This window comes from Hemicordylus capensis, chromosome 2, assembly GCF_027244095.1.
Source record: "Hemicordylus capensis ecotype Gifberg chromosome 2, rHemCap1.1.pri, whole genome shotgun sequence".
Lineage (NCBI taxonomy): Eukaryota > Metazoa > Chordata > Lepidosauria > Squamata > Cordylidae > Hemicordylus > Hemicordylus capensis.
The window spans coordinates 255,624,892-255,643,629 of record NC_069658.1 but is presented as its reverse complement, the minus strand read 5'-3'; the positions used below and the strand labels follow the sequence as shown (position 1 = coordinate 255,643,629).

The 18,738-nt window shown below is 43.7% G+C and overlaps 2 protein-coding genes across 7 annotated transcripts in view; one reads left to right on the top strand and one right to left on the bottom strand.

Annotated features, from left to right (window-relative positions):
• Positions 1 to 5,949: 5,949 nt before the first annotated feature.
• LOC128343450 (zinc finger protein RFP-like) overlaps positions 5,950 to 18,738 on the bottom strand; it is a 29,251-nt gene continuing 16,462 nt past the window's right edge. For all 6 annotated transcript variants that reach the window (XM_053292541.1, XM_053292545.1, XM_053292546.1 and 3 more), the window contains 4 exons: positions 14,793 to 15,023; positions 13,662 to 13,684; positions 13,008 to 13,123; positions 5,950 to 10,995 (listed from right to left, as the gene is read on the bottom strand). In XM_053292541.1, coding sequence (XP_053148516.1) covers positions 10,451 to 10,995; positions 13,008 to 13,123; positions 13,662 to 13,684; positions 14,793 to 15,023 — 915 coding nt within the window. In that variant the 3' untranslated portion in view covers positions 5,950 to 10,450. The remainder of the gene's footprint in view (positions 10,996 to 13,007; positions 13,124 to 13,661; positions 13,685 to 14,792; positions 15,024 to 18,738) is intronic.
• Positions 17,042 to 18,738, top strand: part of LOC128343452 (zinc finger protein 606-like) — a 75,037-nt gene continuing 73,340 nt past the window's right edge. Inside the window, exon 1 of the mRNA XM_053292556.1 lies at positions 17,042 to 17,149. The gene's annotated coding sequence lies outside the window, so the exon portion shown is untranslated. The remainder of the gene's footprint in view (positions 17,150 to 18,738) is intronic.

The window sequence follows — 18,738 nt, the reverse complement described above, 5'->3', positions numbered from 1 at the left end:
TACTTCCTGTGTTTGTCTTTCATCCTAGTGTATTATTGGATGAAACTGAACTTGTGTGTTTCGTGTGGAATGTGTGGAAACTATTTCATTTGAGAACCAAGCCTTGCAAGACACTGAAGAAAAACACATATATGAGTGGTTTGCATTTGGTTGGTGGGGGGAGGGGGGACTTTTCTCTGTAATGAAAGAAGCCACCAGAAGAGCAGACCACATGAGTAACTTCAGCATGGCAGAACCCTGGGGATGTGTAGATATATATGATTCTTTTTCTGCAGGTGGTGACCTGGGTTGCAGTGCAGACTTCTCGGTTGGAAATTTTAAATTTCCGGAGAGGCATCCACATTTCTGGAGAGGCATCCGCATGTTGCTGCTTCTCTTCTGTCTTTGGTACACCAATTGTGTTGTAATGCTTAGATTCTGTCACTAGGTGCCACTATAATGCTGTTTTCTTCAACATTAACTTATCAGATGCAAACAGCAGTAAAGCAACACCTACTCACAAAAAATAAACTTGATTCTCAAGTTAAAAGATAGACCATGTTGAAATCCTAAACATATTGAAATCCTAAACATATTGAGTGAAACAGTGCAACTTAAATCCCAATGTGTTCAAAGGGGCCTACTTTCTCCTTGGTGTGTTTGGGACAGTAGCCTATGCTTCATTTAACTCTGTGGCATTTACTTCTGAGTCAATATACTTAGGATGGGGTACCACTTGGGATGCAAAAAAGAGGAAAGACTCAAACTCTTTGGTTCCAGTACTTACAGTATCTATGGTGATGCAACCTAAGCCTTTTGATATGGGTATCTCTCCAACATTTCCCACAGGAAAAAACAATGCAGTGAATTCATTCAGCTTTTCTGCAATTTTCCTTTCATCCCTTCTGCAGCTGGCAGAATAAATGGAATTGCATGAAATGGGTTAAGGTTTCCAAACTGAGTGAGAACAGACAAATGAAAATTATTCCATATCTTGTGTTTTAGGCTTTCCCTCTCCCAGCAAAATGAACACCTGTGCTATTAGACTAAGCTAATCCAAGGAGTGTTCAGACAAGTAAAAAAGATGGGATTCATTTCTCCTCTAAAGTCTCTTTATTTGCCAGTTATCAAAAACAAAACTCAAATATTGACATAATGTCAAGGCACATTTCATTAGAGGTTTTCAATGTTATGGCTGTGAGAACGGCTTCTCCAGTCACTGGCTTACATCCAGACTAAGTTACTCATAGCAGTCTTATTGAAATTAATGGGACAAGATTACTTGTCCTATTACCTTCAGTGGGAGTATGCATGCATAACTTAGGCTGGATGTAAATCAGTGATGAGTAGCCTTTCTCATAACCATAACATTGTACTGTGTGTGTGTCTGTGTGTGTGTACACACACAGAGAATATTTCTATGGAGTACCTGAGCTGAAGGTTTGTGACAGAAAAGGCACACTTATTTTTAAAAGTTTGGGAATCCCTGAAGAAATAAATAAGAAGAGGGGAGTTGACTAGAATTGGAAAGACTGGAGTTCAAATTCTTCCCCACTTAGCTATGAAGTTCACTGGAAGACCTTTCCCCAGTCACTTTTTCTCATCCTCAAGTCTACCTCACAGTGGGGGAGAACTACCATGTATGCCACCCTGTGCTCTGTGGTGGCTGCTGTGTTGGGGTGGGGTGAATGAGAAAAAGGAAGGAAGCACAGAATTTAAAAAGAGGAATCCATGTTTGAGCTGAGGAACTGAGAAGAAAGCCACTTGTTAAGAAAAGAGCAGTAATTCATTAAAGCACAGGGAATAGAACAGAAAGACAAATGGGAACAAGAATAGATAAGCAGCACGAGAGAAGCATCCCATTCCCAACAAACAGCAGATACATCAATCAACTAGGGAAAGCAGATGCTCAAAAATGAACACACAGTCACATACTACAAAATGAAAGGAAATTCCATTGTCTGAAAGAAAAAGTATTCTTTCCTTTACTATTCCCCAGTTGTTTTTATTCATTGCCAGAAGAAAATATCTGAGGTTGTACTAATAAAATTCAACTTGAGTTTAAAGAACTACTTATTTATTATTTATCTTATCTTTATACCACCTGATACGTGCATCTCTAGGCAGTGCACAGTTAAAATACAACAAATATCAAACAGAGTAAAAATAGTTAAAATTTCACAAGACAAATAAAAACAACAATGCCCCATCCCTTCTTTTCCTTATCCCAGAAGACTTTGTATCATTTTCCTTCTAAGCAAGGATTTTCAAAGGTGTGTTTAAAGCAAAAGGAAGTGGTATCTATGGCTGCAATTCTGTCATGCAAGGGAGACTCGGCAAACGGTCACTGAAAACGGTCACTGAAAAGGATATTTTTGTTGGGATGAACAGGGACAGCTGCCACTTCAAAAGGTAACCGTCTGTCCAGTCAGCAGGGATTGTTTCCCCCAAAGTTGCTGAAACATGCCTGTTCTGCCTCATACACTTCTTGTGCTTCCCTAATAGCCTTATTTTGAGCAAGATATGGGAGGATCAGGACAGATCAGTTAATCTTCCTGTGTTTCCCCCTCTGTACCAGCATCTAAAGCGGCTGACTGAATCTATTGCGAAGTGCCTCCTTTGCTTGGGGGCTGCAGAGAAGTCTCCACCTTCTTCTTCTCTCCCCTCCCCTCCTCATCCAGTCAATTCAGGGAAGGGTGTAAAGAGCTGTAGAGTTTAGAAATCCAGTTCTTGTTTTTGTTGTTTTTGTTAAGTTACTTGTAGGTTGTGTATGAGGCTAATCCGGGCCAGGCTTTTCAGGAGATCCAGAGAGGAGAACTAGATCTCTAGCATGACTTGGTGTGGGTCTAAATAAAAGTATTTCTTCAAACGATTCTCAGTACTTTCTTCAGACACCAGGGGAAAAAGCTTGATTTCTCACAAGAGCGAGCAGAAGGGGAGGATCATCTGCCTAGAGCGGGACGCAACTGGACGCTAAACAGAGTAGTCGTAGAGCTTTTCCCTTCAGCCCCACATATCTATTCACTTGCTGCTCTTCCAGCAGCCCTCCTTACAAAGGAACCACCACGTGGGAGCAGCAGAGATTTAGACAAGGCAGGGAAACAGCATGGGTGGTGACACACCTATTCCTTTCCTCTCCCTCCAGCCACACAGTCTCCATTCAAATCCCCCTGTCCCAGGAATTGTGTGGGTGTTAACATTTAAATTTAAACTAAATGTAAATAAATTAAATTAAATGCAAGTGAGGAAGATCATTCAGCCTAGAGATCTTTGGTTTTGCAGCTCCCTCCTCCCCCCGCCCCCGCTCTCTTCCAAGTCCCTCCTCGCAGGCAGCCCACTTCCTTATGCCATGGTTGTGCCAGTGCCACAGGAAAGTAGGAGGCAGATGGGCCAATCAGCTAAGGCAGGCAGGCAGGCAGGCAGTAACCCCCTCTCCCCACCAAGAAAAGAAAAGAAAAGAAAGCTCTGCCTAAGGTAAAACTTACTGCTACCTGCAGAGCCAGCACAAAAATGAGACAACTCGGACTTGAAGTGGGGAGCTTCCTCCACCCTCCCCCTCCTCACAGCTTCCTCCTCCAGCCCCACTGCTTTGCTGCCTTTGCAGGCGATTCCTGCTCTGAGTCTTTCCACCGTTGCTAAGAAATACATGGCAAACAAGCAGCACAGGCCACTACCTCTAGGGGCGCCCACACATTAGAAATAAGGACAGACTTTGGACCGAAAGTCAGCTCCACTGGAGATCCCGCCCTGCTGCCATGCCAATATTTTTCACAATATCAAGTCATGAAAGTCTCCAGATTTTGATTTTTTAGTCACTTGGAGGTGTCACCTGGAGACTGATGCCAGTTCTTGGGAATTCTGGGGCAGTCCTGGAGGGCTGGCAGTCCTAGAGATAAAGGGGATGGGAAAGTATGGGATGAAATTAAGCCTTTCTATGGCTCTCTAATGTATATGAAATGCTTTGGAATAGTTCTACCACCTAGAACTTATTTTCAAACCTAGGGTTTTAGGGACCCTGTGAGGTTTTAATCCCATGGAATCAGATAACTCTCAGAGAAACTGGAGTGCAACTATTCTGGTACCTTTGCTTACTGAACAGTTGGAATATTTGTGAACATTTATTGTAATGATAGTGGGGATAGGTGGTTCTTGGCTATTTAGCTAATTCCTTACCAGGGTTGGTTTCAGAGAGTTCAGTTTTTATCTGCACCCAAAGATTCTGGCTTATATGGCTCTTTCCCTCATTCCAGCTGGTAGATGAGGTCAGGTTTGGGCCCTAGAGAACCTTGTAAGGAAAAGAAAAATTGAGGGGTGTCTGAAAAAATTGACTAAACTCCCTAACCCATCCTTGATTAATATTCATCCACCTGTCCCTCAAACATCTCCCGAGAAAGAAAGTCCACAACTACGTGGACAGCATCCTGTCAATATCCACCCTATCATGCTCTCTTAAACCCAAGAGGATATCTCTATCCCTAAGATAAATATGAGTTTATTACCACTACTGTTGCTACTAACATAATCAGCTCCTAAGCTCTTTGTGTAACATCTTCGGGGTGTAAACGTCTTTGCAGAATCTACATGGGGGCGGGGATATGGAGGGTGGCCAGGTAATCAACAGCTTTTCCTGTACTCACTAAACTAAGCAATCAAGTTTGGCAGAGACAAAGTTACTTCATGAGAAATGTAGACAGCGGAATCCATCTTAATCTGATGGGCCACTTCTAAAGCTTTTATATCTGCCGTCTCTGTTATTGCTTTAGAATCTTGATTGTAATGTGGGTTTTCTTAAATTTTGTATGCCACTTGTATAATTTCTTTCATGAAAGCAGTGTATATAAGTAATAATGTTCAGTGTTGGTGAACTAATCTGCTTGATGAATTCTATAATAACTAAGGGGACAGATTCATGTGTAGTTTGGTAACTGGTTGAAGGACAGAAACAGAGGGTAGGAATAAATGGGCAGTTTCCACAACGAAGAAAAGTAGGAACTGGGATCCCCCAGGGATCTGTATTGGGACCAGAGCTCTTTGACTTGTTCATAAATGATCTAGAAGTTAGGTTAAGTAGCCAAGTGGCCAAATTTGGCTGCTGACAACAAACAATTTAGGGTAGTGAAATCCAAACCAGATTGTGAGGAGCTCCAAAAGGATTTCTCCAAACTGGGGGAGTGGGCAACAAAATGGCAAACGTGGATCAATGTAAACAAGTGTAAAATGATGCTTATTGGGGCAAAAAAAAAAAAAAAAAACCAAAACACCCGTCCAACTTCACATATATGATAATGGGATCTGAGCTGTCATTGATTGACCAGGAGAGAGATCTTGGGGTCATGGTAGAAAGCTTATTGAAAGTGTCAACACAGTGCACGGCAGCAGTAAGTAAAGTGTGCCATTGAATGTGTCGACTCCTGGTGACCACAGAGCCCTGTGGTTGTCTTTGGTAGAATACAGGAGGAGTTTACCATTGCCTCCTCCAGCACAGTATGAGATTATGACTTTCAGCACCTTCCTATATCACTGCTGCCCAATATAGGTGTTTCCCATAGTCTGGGAAACATACCAGCGGGGATTCAAACCAGCAACCTCTGGCGTACTAGTCAAGTCATTTCCTGCTGTGCCATTAGGTGGCAGAGCGTGGCAGAGGTAAAAATAAGGCAAATTACATTCTTGGATCATTAGTAATGGGACTGAAAATGTTAGGAAGGGGATTGAAAATGAACATAATCGGTGTTAGGGGGCCATTCCAGGGTGTTGCAGGCCATTCTGTTCCATTTTTGGCAGTGAATGGGTTAAGAAAAGCACTGTACTGGAAACATTTCAGTGCTACAATCTTGTTTTCAAGTTTCTGCAGCACATTCCACTGTTTCTTCAAAACATAGCCTTCTGAGCTAGTTTGTGTCTCAGGTCACAGATATGCAGCCAAGGGTACACACATGTATAAGGCACAGATCCAAGCAAGCAAGGTAGCACATTTGAAAGGTTATTTTATTTATGTATGGTACATGGTGCTTTACCAAAAAAAAAAAGGAGGATAGGTCTCTGTCCCCAAGGGATTTACAATCTAGGGGGGCAACACTAGGGAGACAAGAGGAAGAGGAGGGAAATGCAGGCATGGTAAAATGTGCCATTGAGTTGGTGCCGACTCCTGGCGACCACAGAGCCATGTGGTTGTCTTTAGTAGAATGTAGGAGGGGTTTACCATTGCCAACATGGGAATAATTTCATTTACACATAGGTAAGCTTCCTAACCTTAGAGTGTGGGGTGTGAAGTAGAGTGTGGGGATGAAGGGGTTGTGTTAAAAGCTCCTGGAAAAGAAAAAGGATTGGAAAATTAAGCTGCCAATATAGTAATGCCCTTATGTGTAATATATGGTGTGTCCACATGTGGAAGACTGTGTCCATATCTGGGCACCACACCTTTTAAAGGATATTGTGGAGCTGGAAAAGGTGCAGAGGAGGGCAACCAAAATGATCAGGAAGTTGAGTGGCTCCCGTAAGAGAGACTTTGTGGCCTTATTTTAGAAAGAAGGTGGGTAAGGAGGGATATGATAGAGGTGTACAAAAGTATGTCTGGTGTGGATAGAGAGGAGGTCTTCTCCCCCTCTCATAATATTAATGTTAGAAGCTGGGATCCTCCATTGAGCTAAATGCTGGGAGATTCAGGACAAAAGGAAATACTTCTTTTCACAATGTGTAGTTAGGAACATAGGAAACTGCCATATACTGACTCAGACCATTGGTCTATCAAGCTCAGTATTGTCTTCACAGACTGGCAGCAGCTTCTCCAAGGTTGCAGACAGGAATCTCTCTCAGCCCTATCTTGGCTGAGATACCCTTATACTAGGGAATCAGGTTAGTAAACCTGTATGTCATTTATGCAATGCTCCTGCATAGGAATAGGGAGGGAAGACATGACCAAGAGGTTCACGCAGATGAGACAGTAAATCTCTTCTGGAAAAGTTTGTATGGTTATGTGCAAAAAGACAAGAGTATCTCTTCTAAACAGCAATGGGACAAATTGTGGAAATGGACGTTGGATGTAAACCCGCCCCCCATTACCTGATGTGCCTTGAAATCCCCCACCCACCGAGTTACAGTACTACCTGCATATACTTCATAACCTTGTGGGTTTCCAAATCCTTGTGTGTAAATCTTTGTAGATATATCATGTACAAACAACCACTTTGTATATAATTGTGCTTTGGCAACGTACTGTATGCTTTGGTAGTTTGCTGGTTCCAAAAAAAAAAAAATCTTGTCCTATAAAAAAATCTTGTCCTATCTTGGAGAAGCCAGGGAGGGAACTTGAAACCTTCTGCTCTTCCCAGTGCGGCTTCATCCCCTGAGGGGAATATCTTGCAGTGCTCACACATCAAGTCTCCTATTCATATGCAACCATATCTAAACCATGGAAATTGCTGCTGCTGTATGTAGTGATAGCCGCCAATCTAGATGGTTTTAAAAAGGGATTAGACAAATTCATGAAGGATAGGGCTGTTGTGTGCCAAAGTCACCCTGTACTCTGTGTATGCCCTGGGGCTACACCAGAGTCAAGGCAATTAGGCCTGCGGCCAGCTAAGGGCTCTCAAGTAACTTCATGATATACAGCAATTCCTGGTGGAAGCTCAAAGAAAACAGACAAAGGCTGTACGTTAATATGTTTAAGGTAAAGTGTGCCGTCAATTCGATTTCAACTCCTGGCACCCACAGAGTCCTTTGATTTTTCTTTGGTAGAATACAGGAGGGGTTTACCATTGCCATCTCCTGCGCAGTATGAGATGATGCCTTTCAGCATCTTCCTATATCGCTGCTGCCCAATATAGGTGTTTCCCATAGTATGGTTTTCTATATATTTCCCATAGTCTGGGAAATATACCAGCAGGGATTCGAACTGGCAACCTTGTTTGTTAATCAAGCATTTCCCCGCTGCGCCACTTAAAGTGGACTTACTTTTATTACCCTAAGGTAAACATATTATTACAAAGAGATGAGCTGGCAAGGGTGTATGCAATGGCTCAGTGGCTAAGGATATCTAACTGCTACCAACATTTAACATTGTGAAGGGAAGGGCAAGGGAGAGGGAGGAGAGGATGGAGGTAAAGCTAGGATTGGCTAGAATGTCAAAGCTAGAATATCAAGGAAAGAGGCAAAGGCTGGCAGTAGCAGTGGTTGGAGTTTGATGGATGCGTTGGCAATGGATTCAGGTGGGTCTCACAGCACAGGTCTCGAACATATAGGACAGACAAGTTAGTCATTACGCCAAGTCCTCCTGCAGAGGCAGCCATCAGCAAGTTGGGAGGGAGCTCCAGAGCTCACTTCCCTTGCTTCTCATGGCTGGTCCTCTTATACAGTTAAAATCTTTGATCTACAGCAAATGTCCATCATCAGTGTCCTAAACATGACAAAAGTGTTAATGCAGCCAACCATTAAGGTTTTGCCCTCATATCAAATGTCCTCACATTCAAAGATGGCACATCCTGAATATTTTGGCAGTAAGTTCTTATCAACAGGCGTGTTCCCTGTCTGCTCCCACAAGTGTCTCTTATTATCAGGCGAATGTCCTTCAGATGCAAAAACATGCCAGCTCAAACTGCAGTCTCTGGTCTTTTACTATTCCATTTGCCAGTGCCTCAGCAATTCAAAGCAAAGAAGAAGTGAGAAGATAGAGGAAGAAGGGAATGGGGGCAGGGCAGGGTGTGAATCAATCAATCTATATATTTTACCAGCTCAAGGCACTTGTTTACAGGATAAGTGTAATAAAAGAGTATACATTTCACCTGTTACAAGCAATAAAAGCACTACCACAGAGTAACTACAAACAGATCAAACAAATCCCTTTTAGCAGTAATTCCCTAGAGTTCAATAAGTTCACAAAGAGTTCAGAATTCCCCTGGACCAAGGAATCTCTTGCATCATGAGCAGGCCTAGTAGACACCTTAGGTTTTAGCCTGTCGATACAGATTCAGGTTGAGCCACTTGGTGCATAACACTGTCAATGACTACTAGCCTACATAGCAGTATATTTCCATCAGGATCAGAGCTGGCATGCCCCTGACCACCATGTGCTAGGAAACACCAAGGGAGGGGGCAGTTACCTGTCTCGCCACTCCCCCGCTTGTAGGCTTCTCTGATTGGCCACTGCATGAAGCAGGATGCTGGACTAGATGGGCCTTTGTCCTGATCCAGGAGGGCTTTATGTTCTTATTTATTTATTTATTTATTTATTTATTTATTTATTTATTTATTTATGTATGTTTACTTTATTTATTTATATATACTGCCTGATATAAACCTCTCTAGGTGTACAAAGTTAAAATGTAGCGAATGTAAAATAATATAAAACAGTTAAAATTCACAAAACAAAACCAGTAAAAAATAACCTGAAAAGATAAAGATATCATCATTATTATGTTTTGTTTTTTAAAAATCATTTAAGTCTAGGAAAACAGACTTGAGGTTCTTCCTAAAAGCAAGCAGAGAAGCTCTTATTTCAAGAGGGAGCGTATTCCAGGGCCCCTTTTTGCTCCCTGTTTGAAATATTAATCATCTCTTCTAACTAAAATAAGTTTTAAAAAGCTATACAAGAGTGATTTTATTCTGCCAGGGTTCGATTCATACAACCCAACCCGCCCCCAGCATGCATTCTGTGCCTTTAAAACTAATACCAAAGATACAGAAATAAACTAGTCTATGCCAGTTGAACTTGTGCCTGCCACGAAGCCTTTAAGTGCACAGAAAGTGCAGCGAGGAAATAACTTGACTAGCAAGCCAGAGGTTGCCGGTTTGAATCCCTGCTGGTAAGTTTCCCAGACTATGGGGAAATCCTATATTGGGCAGCAATGATATAGGAAAGATGCTGAAAGGCATAATCTCATACTGTGTGGGAGATGGCGATGGTAAACCCCTCCTTTATTCTACCAAAGACAACCACAGGGCTCTGTAGTCACCAGGAGTTGATATTGACTCGATAGCACACTTTACCTTTAGACAACTGTACAGAAGTCTGACTACTTATGTACATTTTAAAAGTGCCTGAATATAGGCCCCTCAAATGCAGGGTACAGATAGAAAGTATACTGTTGTACCTGTGTTCAACATAACTAAGTTGTGAATAACTCTAGTTATGTACAGATCTGTACCTGCATTACGCTGTACACTAGTACAAGTGTTGAACATAATGTGAATAGAACTCTGGCTTCTCTCTCTTTTACGTAGAGCATGTAATTATTTCAAGGCATGGAAATAAAAAGGAGCTGCCTGCTTGAAGGAGCTACATGTATTCATTTAGTTCCATTTGCTTTGCCCGCTCTTGCCCCAGGAACGGAAGATTATGAAATTGCTATGGAAACTGGAAGTCCTCCTATTCACGAGCTATTAGGACTTAAACCTTTCATGGTTTTCATGCCGCTATTGAGGAAGTCATAGATCAGGGTGGTGGAAGTGGTGAGAGTGATTAAACTTGCAAGATTCAGCACTTCAATCTGACACCTAAAAACAGCTGGAAAAAGGGACAAAGCCTCTCCCCAGAGAATGGGGCTGAGGCAAAAACAAAGATCAAATCATTTGTGTTGGCATCAAAAAATTCCACGCAACCCTCTTCATAGTCCAGGGACACCCGGATCTTTTTAACATCATGTTTCAGGGCCACATGGGTTTCTTTGGGGGAAGTAAAAGCCCTGAGGTGATGAGGAGGGAAAGAGACATCCAATGGTTTCCCTACAGCCCAGATCCCCTCATTAGAACTAATGCTCTCCAGTCTCTTCCTCCTGACAGACTCTCTTGTGACCCCTACCGCCCACATGGTCAACTTCTCGTTCCCATCCTCCTCCACCTCCACCTCCCACCAATGCCTTCCTGAAGCGAATCTTTCACAGCCCAGTACACAGGTCTCCACATCAAATCTTGCAGGGCTTTCAGGCAGGTTGTCCTTTCTGCTTCCCCACTTCACATTCTTCAGATCCTCAGAGAGAACAAGCCAGGGATTCGCTGTGTCTGGATCCAGAGTCACGTTCACTACATGTCAGAGAGAGAGGAAGACAGAGAAGGGTGGATGGTGTCAAGAATCATGTTAAATATACAGAGCCCTCCTCCCATCCTACCCTACTTCACTGTCTGTTGCTGGAGAGTGACTCGCAAAGGCTGACATATTGAGCAATGTTCCATCTGCCTTGTAATGGAAGGTGCATGCAGGTGTGCAAGAGTGCTAGTGCAACTGGAAATAATAGCTGTCCATCACACAACTGTATCTGCGCCATTCTTGAATATTTCAAGGCAGATGGAATGTTGCACAGTATATCAGCCCCTTTCTCCAGTCTTCACTTAAGTTTGGCAGAATTATACCTGCCACACGTCATTCAATATAGTGCTATTGCTATCTTAAAATTCAGATACCTGTCCCAACAGCAAAGGGGAAAAAGACTGCTGGTAAAGTAATGAGGTAAGAGACCACTTGTTGTCCAGCTCTTTCTAATTTGCTATGAGTGCAATTCCGTACATGTGCACCAAGGACAAGCCAGGAGAAAGTTGCTCTTTTCAGAAGTCCCCCCCCCCCCGCTTCACATAGACACATACAGTGAACATGGAAGAGGAAAATGGGAGCACATCAAATCACCACATCCCCATGCTGAGGTGCCTACCGGCCAAGCCCCTCCCCATGACATGTGTGTGTTCAGTGTTCCTCTGCATAGGGTACAAGATATAAGATTTGGGTATGTGGAATAGGGGTAAGGAAAGGTGTGTATATATATATTTGGTAAGGTAAGGTAACATGTGCCGTCAAGTCGGTGTCAACTCCTGGTGCCCACAGAACCCTGTGGTTGTCTTTGGTAGAATACAGGAGGGGTTTGCCATTGCCATCTCCTATGCAGTATGAGATGATGCCTTTCAGTATCTTTCCTATATCACTGCTGCCCAGTATAGGTGTAGTCTGGGAAACATACCAGCGGGGATTCAAACCGGCAACTGGCTTGCTAGTCAAGTCATTTCCCCCCGGTGCCATTAGGTGGCTGTGGAACAGGGGTACAGCTGGGTAATTTTGGCACCTGGACCTAGTGAGCTTACACCTCCCCCCTCCCAAAATAATCATCCTCTACACACACACACACACACACACACACACACCATGGTTTCACACAACATTCTTGAGCGCACAGATCCTACTGGAATATGTTAGTGCATCTGTTTGTGTGGGAGAGAGCTCTTCCCATTGGCATGGGCAAGAAGGCAGGCACAGGCTGAGGCAGCAGCACACAGAGCGCCCTGCCTCAGCCAGCTCCTCCCACCCACTGAACAGCTGAAAGATTCACACACCTTCTTTTTCATTCACCTCAAACCCCCAAGTCTGGGCCAGAGAGCATTTTCAAAAAAAGACCATGCAAGCCCCAATGGATTCACATACATTAGTGATCATTCACCACAAACCCACAGGTCTGGGACAGAGTGTATTTGAAAAAAAAAATGTAAAAACTGCTCAGAGACTTAAGTTTTGGGCGGTATAGAAATGCGTTGAATAAAAATAAAATAAATAAATAAAAACACAACCCAAAATAGATTCAAACAGTTTCACAAACCAGCTGGGATACAACATGTGTTCCTTGCTACACACCTAAATCACAAACCAGCTTGGAAAAAATAGTGCATTTGTAAGGAAAAAAATTAAAACCACAACATGTGACTCTTGCTCCATAGTTCTCACGCAGATCATCTGGATCACAAACCAATCTGAGCACAGTGCATTTTTTAAAAAAACAAAAACGTTTATTCAGATGTTAACAGTTCCACTTTCACTAGGTGTGAAGTACTTTGGATAGAGGTAACGCTTTCTGGCAGATTTACTGCAATAGGGAAGCATTCATTAAAAACCACAGGATTGATTCCATATGGGGTGGAAGGAGAAATGTTTACCAAGCCAGACATATAGAGGAACCTTGTGGGGCAACTCAATTATTGTTTGACAAGGAGATAAATTTCCTTGCAATCAGCCCAGAAGTGAGACCCTATCAGGATTTGTGAACTGTCCCCAATACCTTTATATTTTTTCATAGCTTTTTCCAGAGGGAATTTTTTCTGAGAATGTGATGTGATTCTCTGTTCCAGAAATGGAGAAGAATCTGTTGCATGTTCCACTTGCTGCTTCTTATACCTGGAAGAGAAGATGGTTAAATTTAAGGAACAGCTAAAGATTGTTGCTCTGCTTCAACCTTGTAGTCCAAAATGGCAGGTTAGACACTTATTCAAGAGGAGATTCACTCCCTTGCTATTTCAAAGCTGGAAAGGAAAGACTGTGCCATTGAGTCGGTGTTGACTCCTGGTGACCACAGAGCCATGTGGCTTTCTTGGTGTTTACCATTGCCTTTCTCCCACATAGTATGAGATGATGCCTTTGCCATTGTGACTGAAGTGAGCAACCGTCTCCAGCACCTTCCTATATCGCTCCTGACCGATATAAGTGACTAGAAATATATATATTTACTAGGCACAGTCTGGGAAGCACACCGGCGGGGATTCAAACTAACAGCCTCTTGCTCCCTAGGCAATCTGCTTCCCTGCTGTGCCACCGCAGTTGATTTCAAGGCTGGACCTCCTTCATAATAAGAGCATAGCGAAAACATAACTCTGTGCATCATATAAGCCACTATACTTAGTTTATAAAATGCCTGAAGGGCTACAGAGTCACATACCTGCTCAAGGTAATTCTGATGTCCTGAAAGAGAGAACAAGAGAAATAGGTCTTAGCTATGACAAAACACACACTTAGCTGACAAAACACACACTGGAGTTCATGTTTGGCTGAGGAATGGATATTTCCCCTAGTTTGGGATTCAGGGATGTATTTTTTCTTGTGCAGGAACTTGAGAAGGGTCTTTATCTCAGGGGGCATAGAGACACAAAAATTAGATCACATTGTGCTCTGGAAAGCTCAACATATTTTTGTCACACATATAGTTTTCCAAATTCTGAGTAAAAAGGGTAGTCTTAAGTCTTCTCTGAAAGACTGGGACTGAGGGAGCCATCTGGAGCTCATCTGAGAGCAAGTTCTACAGCCTGGGGGCCACCACTGAGAAGGCCATGTCCCACACACTCAACAAATGAGCTTCAGCAGCTGTTGGCACACAGTGCATGCTTCCTGACTGATCTAGTCAGGTGGGTAGATTCAGCTAGGAGCAGGTGGTCCTTAAGATACCTGGGGCTCAAGTCATTTAGGGCTTTCAAGGTAACAACCAGCACCTTGAATTGTACCCAGAATCTGATTGGCAGCCAATGTCTTCAAAATAGGCATGATATGGGTAATTAAGGGAGAACAAGTCCTACCATCTTGAAGCACAAGGGCTGTCCAGAAGACTGATTGGCTAGATACCTGCGACATCACCAAGCACCACCCCCCTGCCTGGAGTAGCCTACTTTCCACATAGAAAGTACCCTTATTGCTGTCTATGTGTCTCTGTCTGTCACTCTGTATGTGTGTGTCCCCCAACAACTTTGCAATGCTTGCACCAAATCTGGTACAAATGTTGTGCCACATAGGGATACCTGAATGGCATGGCTTGTGACAATGTCATGCACCTCAATCCAAGAAGGAGACTGCACGCAAAGTAGATGGATTAGTTCTTGGTAGAATAATTGCATGTCTAATCCCAAACATGCAGACTGTTAAGAGCGGGGGAGGGTGGGGGACAGATGAGGTTATTGTTATTTACTGCAGAGGAAAGTACATATTTGAAAAGCAAAATGGAGGAAAGCTAGGCTTGTCATTCAGCAGCAAAGCAAAAGAATAACTACTGTTATTGGGCACATCTGTACACTGGCCTCACCTGCAAGAATTCCTGTGGTGGCTGCTGAAACTTCCCTTCCATCTCTGTAATCAGGTTACTGAGACGGGAAATCTCTGCAGAAAGCCTGGTGACAATTTCTTGATGCCTCTCTTCAAAATCTTTCTTTAAATCTTCCAGCTGGGTTAGCCACAGATGCTCTTTTTCCTCAATAAATCTGTGCATTTCCTCAAAGACAGATTTGATCTTTTTCTTCTCTTTTTCTAAGTATGTCTGGAGAAGCACACAAAAATTGGGGAAGGGTCACAAATGAAATATGAAGATTGATCAAGGGAAATTAGGTAGAGGCCTTTGCCTTTGACAGTATAGCAAAGAACAAACAAAATCACTTTCAGCAACAATAAATTAGAATGCATCCTTAGATAATATATAAACAATAACATCAAAGATACAATCCATAAGATGACAGAGATGGCACCAAAAAGATTAACTAAGTCGTGAGGTCACATATTTTATAAAACTACAAAATTCACAAATATAGCCAACAGAAAAGGCAAAATGGAACCAGCCTGTAGATCCTGCAGGAATTCATTCATATCAAACACCTAAATGTCTGTGTGAAGGATGCCCAGAGCATGAATGCAAGGCTTCAACCTTCCAGCCTCTGCACTATCAGATTCCTCCTAAAAAGAATTGTCCGCTGCCACCACCAGCCTTTAGGGGTAGGCCAGGTACCTGAATCATGCAAACACTCTGAACTCCCGAAAAGACACACATTCAAGAGTGTTAACATGGGTTATCAAGTATAACCCCTCAAATTCTTAGTCTTTCAGTAGCAAAATGATTAAAGTGGGCACAGGTAGGGCTGAACATAATGTAATACCCAGCACAGACCAGAATTAGAATAAAAACAAGTAAAAAGTCTAGTTTATTAAGTAAAAAAATAAAAGAAGAGTTCAAGAACACAAAAAAGCATTCTTACTTGCATCCTAGGCTTAGATGGAAGAGTCTAGGAGGCAATTTCCCTAAGTTATTTTGGAATTTAGTATCTTAGGCTTAAAGCATGATTGAAAGCAGCCCTTTGCCTCAGCTAGGACAAAAGGAACTCTGCATGGTCTCTGGAACACGCATGTTGGACTCAAAGCAAGAGCCCTCCACAGAAGCACACACTAAGGTGATTCACATGACTGCTGGGGCGGGCTGGGTGAAAGGCAGGATCCGACCTTCCTTCCCACACACAATCTGGGGCCCAAACAGGACTATGCCACTTGCGCGCCCACATGAGTGGCAGAGCAGTGAGTAGTGTGCTGAACAAGAGGCGGAGGAAGGAAGCCTGGCCACCAGATATCCAAAAATGTACTGTGTGAGTGGCGTGGTACATTGGGATATTTCCCGGCTGCTGGGCCACTCCTTCCCCCCAGTTCTATGATAAGCATGGTCGCCAGAAGCCCGAGTGCCCACACAATTCGGATGTGAGGTAGGAGGTGTGCGTGCATCCTCCTACCTCACTTTTAGCCCAGGTTTCAAACCAGGGCTACCTGGGGGTGGAGCGCCCGGATCGGGAGCAATCCCAGCCCTGCACACAACCAGCCCTGCCTGGCGTAGCCCTGTTCTACCCAGGCAGGGCTAGTCATGTGAATGATTTTACTTTATTTCTTCCTCCTTTTTAAAAATTGCAGACCTCAAAGGGAAGTTCTGTCTCCAGTTGTCTGTCACTGGGGCTCAGAGAGATGGAGGCACTAATTAAGGTTTAAGTCCTCAATCTATGCAGCCATCAAAGATAAAAGGTGAGTAATTGTTTTATTTACCTCTTATTTTACCTATCTCAGGGCAATTAGTGCCAAACGGTTTTTGTGACACCTGGAGCTGACGTGACTGAAAGTATGTAACCTGTACGTCAAAATGAAGGTTCTGGTGATTGGGCAGAATAGACATCTTCCACTACAGCCTGTTGCTTCATTGCTCAATCAAAATGGCTTGTGAGCAGTATGCTTCTGGGTTCTCTAGAACCCTTCATCAAGCTAGGGGCTGTTTCTCTCTAATGGGTAGGTCTTAGTCTCTCTATCTCTCTCTGTGTTACTTGTTAGGGTTACTTGTTAGGGTTAAGATATCACAGGACTAGGAGTTCTTAGGGTTACCTAAAGGCAGTGTTTACTTATTGGTGGGGGTGGAGTAAGCTAGGGCTGGGAGAGGCCCCACATTCCTTTCCTTTGACTCACATCCTGTGTGACAGTTGGAAGGATACTCTACATATGAGGTGAAGGCCTGAAAGCATAGCGAACAGGGATAGCAAACAGGACGTAGGAGTTTTGCAGGAGTTTAGCGGGAAGTGTGCGGGGGAGCCTGGAATAAGCCCCTGCGATCACAAGGATCACAAGGAGCCTGGTGGAGAAGAGAATGTAAGTACATATCCCTCCCTCGTATCCCTCATATTCTTGGGAAAGACTGTTTGGACAGTTAAATCGTTGACCATTACAGCTGAGACCTATCCTAATAAACTATCTAATAAGCTATCTAATAAACGGACAATAAGCTCCCTAAATACAGTAAACAGCCAACTAAAACAGTATGAAGATAGAAGGTCAGCAGGGGAAGGGGCACTTCCCAGTGTATTGCACAGAGTGCCACATGTACGACTACTTGCCCCATGGGCAGAAGTCATGGGTGTGTGCTCGGTGCAAGGAGCTCCTGGCTCTCAGGGAACAAATCCGTTCCCTCGAGACCAAGGTGGCGGATCTGGAGAAGCTCAGAGAGACAGAGAGGCATGTGGACGAGACCTTCAGGGATGTGATAGAGGCATCGCTCTCCAAGGCTGGTAGCTCCTCTGCTGTCAGGGAGAATGAAGGTCTTGGGCAAGGAGGACATTGGTCTGAGGAAGAGGGAAATGCTCCTTTAGAAGGGACCCCTTCTGTGGATGATGAGCCCATATCCTCTCGCACAGGGGATACTCCTCTGGGGGGTGGGGCCTCCTTGTAGTTGGTGATTCGATCATTATGGGGATAGAGAGATGGGTTTGTGACCGCATGGTGACTTGCCTGCCTGGTGCGAAGGTTGCAGACATTACGCAGTGTCTAGACAGGCTCCTAGGCAGTGCTGGGGAGGAGACAGCTGTTGTGGTGCACGTCGGCACCAACAATGTGGGGAAATGCAGTCGGAAGGTCCTGGAAGCCAAATTTAGGCTGATAGGTAGCATTTTGAAGTCCAGGACACCCAAGGTAGCATTCTCAGAAATGCTACCTGTTCCACACACAAGTACAGGGAGACAGGCAGAGCTGAGGGGTTTCAATGCGTGGATGAGACGTTGGTGCTGGGAGGAGGGGTTTAGATTTGTTAGGCACTGGGACACATTTTGGGGCAAGCAAGGCCTGTACAAAAGGGACAGGCTGTACTTGAACCAAGATGGAACCAGACTGCTGGTGCTTAAAATCAAAAAGGTTGCAGAGCAGCTTTTAAAATGACACCTGGGAAACAGCCGATGGGAGCTGGGCAGTATCCCATTTGGCAAAAGCCATCCTTTAAAGTGTGAGGCTGCAAAGAATTCAAATAAAACAGAAGGGGACGGAGCAGAACCGCATAAAGAGCAGACGGGAGGCGTCAAGGAGAGGCAGAGCTGTAATTATGGGTGATTTCAACTACCCACACATAGACTGGGTAAATTCAAATTCAAGTCAGGACAAAGAGGTCAAATTTCTAGATACGCTAAATGACTGTGCTCTAGAACAGTTGGTCATGGAACCAACCAGAGAGAAGGTGACCTTGGATCTAATTCTGAGTGACACCCAGGACCTGGTGCGTGATGTCAGTGTCATTGACCCTTTAGGGAACAGTGACCACAGTGCCATCAAATTCAGCATACATGCGGGGAGAGAATCACCAAGGATGTCTAACACAGACATTTTGAATTTCAGAAGAGGAAACTTCTCCCAAATGAGGAGTATGGTGAAAAGAAAGCTGAGGGGGAAAATCAGGAGAGTCACTTTGCTCCAGA